This window comes from Myotis brandtii, unplaced genomic scaffold, assembly GCF_000412655.1.
Source record: "Myotis brandtii unplaced genomic scaffold, ASM41265v1 scaffold74, whole genome shotgun sequence".
Classification (NCBI taxonomy): domain Eukaryota; kingdom Metazoa; phylum Chordata; class Mammalia; order Chiroptera; family Vespertilionidae; genus Myotis; species Myotis brandtii.
The window spans coordinates 237,235-243,537 of NW_005370944.1; the positions used below are offsets into that span (position 1 = coordinate 237,235).

At 41.9% G+C, this 6,303-nt stretch overlaps 1 protein-coding gene across 2 annotated transcripts in view; it reads left to right on the forward strand.

Moving 5' to 3' along the window:
* PTPN9 (protein tyrosine phosphatase, non-receptor type 9) overlaps positions 1-6,303 on the forward strand; it is a 113,821-nt gene that overhangs the window by 77,189 nt on the left and 30,329 nt on the right. For both annotated transcript variants that reach the window (XM_014530463.1, XM_005882752.2), the window contains one exon: positions 2,407-2,735. In XM_014530463.1, the coding sequence (XP_014385949.1) occupies positions 2,407-2,735 (329 nt within the window). The remainder of the gene's footprint in view (positions 1-2,406; positions 2,736-6,303) is intronic.

A 6,303-nucleotide genomic window follows, 5' to 3' on the forward strand; every position in this document is an offset into this window, starting at 1 on the left:
AAGCAAGGCTGATGGCTGCCAGTACAGCGGTGGTGGTGGGAGCCTCTCCTGCCTCCTCAGCAGCGCTAAGGATGTCCGACAGCAGCTTAGGTCTGCTCCCCACTGGCAAGTGGACATCCCCCGAGGGCTGCCGGGCTGCCAGAGGGATGTCTGATTGCCACCTTAGGCTCAATGCCCCGGGGAGTGGGCCTAAGCCAGCAGGTGGACATCCCCTGAGGGGTCACAGAATGACAGAGGGCACAGGCCTGGGTGAGGGACACCCCATCCCCGCCCAGTGCAAAAATTTTTGTGCCCCGGGCCTCTAGTGTATAATTGCATTAGTTGAACAGGTGTTTGACTTTGTTCAACAAGAAATACCATTCAGCCCTAACCGGTTTGGCTCAGTGGATAGAGCGTCGGCCTGCAGACTGAAAGGTCGCATTTTCGATTCCGGCCAAGGGCATGTACCTTGGTTATGGGCACATCCCCAGTGGGGAGTGTACAAGAGGCAGCTGATCGATGTTTCTCTCTCATCGATGTTTCTAACTCTCTATCCCTCTCCCTTCCTCTCTGTGAAAAATCAATAAAATATTAAAAAAAAAAAAAAAGAAATACCATTCAGTCCTAGACCACCAAGGGGGCAGAGAAGAATATTTCACTATGTCTCTTTCTATCTAAATTTCTGGCATTTTCACTTCAGTGCCTGGGCAAACACTCTATCCACTGAGCCAAACCGGCTGGGGTATGGCATTTTCTTTTAAAACAGCTTGTTGCTTCCTAATTTCAAAAGTGTTATCTTAGTTCCATTATTCTGTGAGTGTTCCAGGACTGAAAGATTATGGTTTTACTAATTCATTCATTCATTTCTACCCTTGAAAGAAAGGGCATATGAAACATTGACACAATTGGATTTAAGATAATAAAGTTGTTGTGGAATGTTATCAGAGATTTTTGTAGTATAGGATTATGAGGTTATATGAATAATAACAATGCAGGTCTTTATAGTTGAGGTGACTTGAGTTGGCAAGGGGAAACTGATTTGGTTCTATGGAACTACTTAGGGACCTAATGACTCAGAGTAGGGGAGATCTTTCCTAATATAACTCTTTGAGAAGACTCCTTAGGCAAGTTTTTACACTTTTATATTCAAACATAAATGCGTGTATAAACTCGAAATATATTGAGGACCTTTACAATCCAGGCTCTGGGCCTTGGGAATGAAAAATTGCTGAAGACAGTCCTTATCCTAGAGGAGTTCATGGTCCTGATAGGGGACAGAGACAGACAAGTGCAGAGAGAGGAGCGTTGCTCTGCAGGAGCATGCAGGAGAACATTGCCTGGGATTCATGAGCTATAAGCTGTCCTTGAAGAGGCTGAGGAGGGAAAGAGGGCATTCCAGAAAAATGCAATAGCAAGAGAGGTCAGCACCTTCATTCCACATAGATTTCAAGAATAACCAACTAGGCTAATATTGTCCAGTATGGCTGGGTTCCAGCAGACAGCAGAATTAGGTATTATGCTGACTTCCCCAGCATTTTTCCTGGTCTACCCTGTGTATGGGTGACTTGTCTTATGTTACTTTCATAGAAACCTATCTCTAAGAATATTCATACAAAGCTATGAATAAAGTAAATTATAACAGGCTTAGTATAAAGTTGACAAAAATAACCACTACCTATTCATTCTTGGTAGTCAAAAGATGAATACCCTCAGCAGATGTTACTGGGAAGCCTTGTTAATAGCATAAAATAACGCCTTTGTTCACTATACCTTCCTTTTAGAAGGTATATAATAGAGCACCTATTTTCAGGAGTGAATTTGCTATACCTTCTGGAAATTTGATATACATTCTCTGGGAAATTCAAAAGACTTCAATCCCAGACAGATGAAGTACAGTGTATTTTTACAAGTATACTAAGCATTGCAAGTAAATTTCATCCTGTTCTTCAAACCTAATATTATTTTATATTAGTTTTAGGTGTACAGCATATTGGTTAGACAATCATAATTTACAGTGTAACTGTCCCCTCCACCCCCGTAATTTAAGTGCCTACCTCATACCATATTGACTATATTCCCTGTGCTGTACTTTATGTCCCTGAAGCACATTTGTTCCTTTTTAGAAAAATATTTTTTATTGATTTCAGAGAGGAAGGGAGAGGGAGAGAGAGATAGAAACATCAATGACGAGAGAGAATCATTGATTGGCTGCCTCCTGCATGCCTCCTGATGGGGATTGATCCCGCAACCCGGCATGTGCCCTTGACCAGAATTGAACCTGGAACCCTTCAGTGCACAGGCCAATGCTCTATCCACCGAGCCAAATCGACTAGGGCCACATTTGTTCTTTATCTTCATTATTTGTCTCCCCCGCCACACACACACACAGACATACACATACTCACATGGTTCTTTCTGGCCTTCCAGATTCAGATATTAAAGACATCCGAGGTTACCCAGCACCTGCCCAGAGAGTGCCTTCCAGAAAACCTGGGTGGGTACGTCAAAATGGACCTCGCCACTTGGAATTTCCAATTCCTACCCCAGATGAATGGCCACCCGGATCCCTTCGATGAGATCATCTTGTTCTCCCTCCCTCCTGCTTTAGACTGGGACTCAGTGCATGTTCCAGGTCCTCATGCCATGACTATCCAAGAGCTGATGAATTATGTTAGCACCAGGCAAAAGCGGGGAATATATGAGGAATATGAAGACATTCGTCGTGAGAACCCTGTTGGCACTTTCCACTGTTCCATGTAAGTAGGAAAAAGGTTTGAGTCAACTAGGATGCTCTGGCACAGGGTGGCAACAGCTCCTTCCACACCTCACGTCCTTAACTGAGATTTCCTGGGTTAGGGAGCATCACTGTCACTTAGATGATGGTTTCTCTCCTCCAGAAAGAGGCATCTCCTGCTTTGGTACTTGTTGCCAATATCCTGTGTTCTGAAATTTCTGATGATCTTTGGTACCAAAAAGGGGAACCCTTAATAATGAACACATTTTTAAAATATTTTCCTGAAATGCAGATATTTTTAGAAAAAAAAAACAAAACACAAAAATGTCCTGTCCTCAGAGTGAAATTTGGTCCTTTCATTTGGGCAGTTTCTCTATAGAGCATTTATAGTATAACATTATTGTTTGAGGGAGGGGTGCAGATGCATTCAAAATAATTCATGGAAGCATTTGAGATATTGCTTCCCAGCAATTGTCAGTTTTGCCTCAAATAAATTCTTATAAAAATTCTCTGCAGGGTTAGACATTCTTTTTTTTTTTTAATCCTCACCCGAGGATATATTTTTCCATTGATTTTCAGATAGAGTGAGGGGATGGAGAGAGAGAGAAAGAACGACGCATCAGTTGGTTGCCTCCGGCATGCACCCCAACCGGGTTTGGGGTTGAATCTGCAACTGAGATATGTGCCCTTGACCTGGAATCAAACCCCCGATCCTCTGGTCCGAGGGCCACCGCTCTAACCACTGAGCAACTGGCCAGGGCAGAGACATTCTTAAGTCAACATGTATTCTGGTCTCCTGGCAAGAAGTGGGAGGAGGGCTAGGAGTTTTAGTAATAATTAACTGAGATCAAGGTAAACAACTAGCTGAATATATTTCCACATGAGTCTCTCTTCTACCAGTGATTCTCAACCTTCTGGCCCTTTAAATATAGTTTCTCATGTTGTGACCCAACCATAAAAATATTTTCGTTGCTACTTCATAACTGTAATGTTGCTACTGTTATGAATCGTAATGTAAATATCTGATATGCAGGATGGTCTTAGGCGACCCCTGTGAAAGGGTTGTTCGACCGCCAAAGGGGTCGCGACCCATAGGTTGAGAACCGCTGAATTATGCTCAAAAGGAAAGCTATTTGGAGTTTTCCTCAGAAAGCAGTAGCCACATCTCTAGATGCCATATTAAGTCAAAGTAAGTTTATATATCATGTTTTCTACAAAAGAACGGATTTTACAAAACTCATAGCTGTATATATTTTCTATTTGAAATTCTAATTTTCCTTTTCTCTCATACCATTTACGTTTGTCTAACAAATCATAACTGTGGACATTCCTGGTTCCCATATACTGTGAAGGATCAACCTAGTCTCAGAGCTCCCTCTCATTTGTGCTATTTCTTTTCTTCCTTGTGCCTGATTTCTAGTTACCCTAACAACAGCCTCATAGCGTGCTCCATGGATACCAAGCCTACACAGCCAATGCTCAGTTTTCCATTCTCTCTTGTTCTTTGCTTTCCAGAAGCATAAATACTGATGCACTGACTGATATAGTGACAGAATGCAGTACCTAGTGTTTTCCATTTCCATGTAAGGATTCAAAGATTCAGTTTTAAAAATATTCCTCTGTCTTGAGAGTATCTCTACTAACTCCAGTTCTAAAACCAAGTAAATATTCTACAGTGCTTTGTAAAGGCAGAAAAATAATACCTAGTTTGTGAGGAAATGCCTGTGTTTGACAGAAACACTTCCAATCACTACAAGTTGTATCTCAGGGAGCCCAGCCTCAGAAATCCTCTACCGTTGTGACTCTAAGGACACCAGCCACCAGCCTTACAGTTAAGCTGTTTCTCTAAGCATCTGTATTCCAGAAAAATACAAATTAGTTGAAATATCTCCCAGCAAAACATATTTTAACAACAATAAGGATTTTTCAAAGAAACACAAGAACTATAGCAAACTGCAATGCTGTATTTTTTTTTATCTCTGCTTATTCCTTCATACACTACTCTCAGTTGTCCTTTGCAAATTTGATATTTAGAACTTAGTTTGCATTGGTGTCAGAGTTGGCAAAAGCAGCAAGAAGAAAGGGTCTGTAAATGGCCTCTGAAAAGAGAAAACAAAACAAACAAAAAACAAAAACAAAATGATTCACAGTAAGAGAAGAGTTGCCTCTTAGAAATGTAGCCTATGGGATTTTCCTTCAACCCAAACTGTACTACAAAACCACCAGGTTAGTTTATAACTGGTTCATAGCTACTTGATAACTGTTGTCGCAACAGAGCATAGATCAGGGGTGGGCAAACTTTTTGACTCGAGGGCCACAATGGGTTCTTAAACTGGACCAGAGGGCCGGAACAAAAGCATGGATGGAGTGTTTGTGTGAACTAATATAAATTCAAAGTAAACATCATTACATAAAAGGGTACGGTCTTTTTTTTTTTTTTTTAGTTTTTTTCATTTCAAACGGGTCGGATCCGGCCCGCGGGCCGTAGTTTGCCCACGGCTGGCATAGATCATTTATCTTACTATTGCTCTCATTTATATTACCATTTTTTCATTGGCTGAAGCAGAAATCTCTCTCTCCAAGCTGAGCTCTGAAAATTGGCAAAGTTGTCCCAATGGGTCCCACCGAGGCTTAAATTCCAGCTTAGCCAAAAATCCCCTCTGTGACTTACACAAGTTATTTTCCTCCTCTGTACTTCAGTTTTCCTGTGATGTTAGACTCTGATATAGACGTATTGTCTAGCTTAAATGTTTTAGGAATCCATGATTCTGTGAGTACATTTTACTCTTTGTAATTCCTGTCCTGCATAGTGTGCTGTAAAGAAGATGCAGGGAGAGAGCCTTTTAACAAGAGGAAAATAATGATTTAGGAAACAGGTAAAGAAGTAAGAGAGAAGGGATGGAGAAAAAAATCAATAAGCAGACCAAGAACGCAAGGAAAGTAGGAGAAGAAAAAGAGAAAGCACATATATCAATTTGGGGGGAGTATTCTTTTCTCCCACATTGCCCTTGTTTCTTCCCTAACAGTTCAAGATTCCTATATGCATCCAGTATTTTTCCCAACCAGTTTTTCCTCCTGTAGTTTTGAATCAGAGTTATATTGTGAAGCAGGGAGGAGCTCTGGGCACACTTGTCCTGTGGATTCTTGACTTGTTCTAGTGCTTCTGCTGTGGGATCCTTGAGATGTCATTTCTACCATGACCCTGCTCTCCCCATTCAAAACACAGGTTTGGTCAGTCAGAGTGGCTAGGTTGTTTGAGTGTCCTGTGCACCAAAAGGTTGCTGGGCTTGATTCCCAGTCAGGACACATGCCTGGATTGCAGGTTTGATCCATGTACATCGATGTTTCTTTCTCTCTCTGTCTCTGTCTCTCTCTCTGTCTGTCTCTCTCTCTCTCTTCCTTCCTCTCTTCCTCTCTTTGTTCCTTCCTCTCTCCCTTCCTCTCTCTAAGCATTTCCTCAAGTGAGGATTAAAAAAAGCAGGTTTGAATTGTTCTCTTGGCACCAACCAAAACGGCTATTATGTTATAACTAGAGGCCCGGTGCACAAAAATTTGTGCACTCGGGGGGGGGGGGGGAGGGGGGGGCCCCG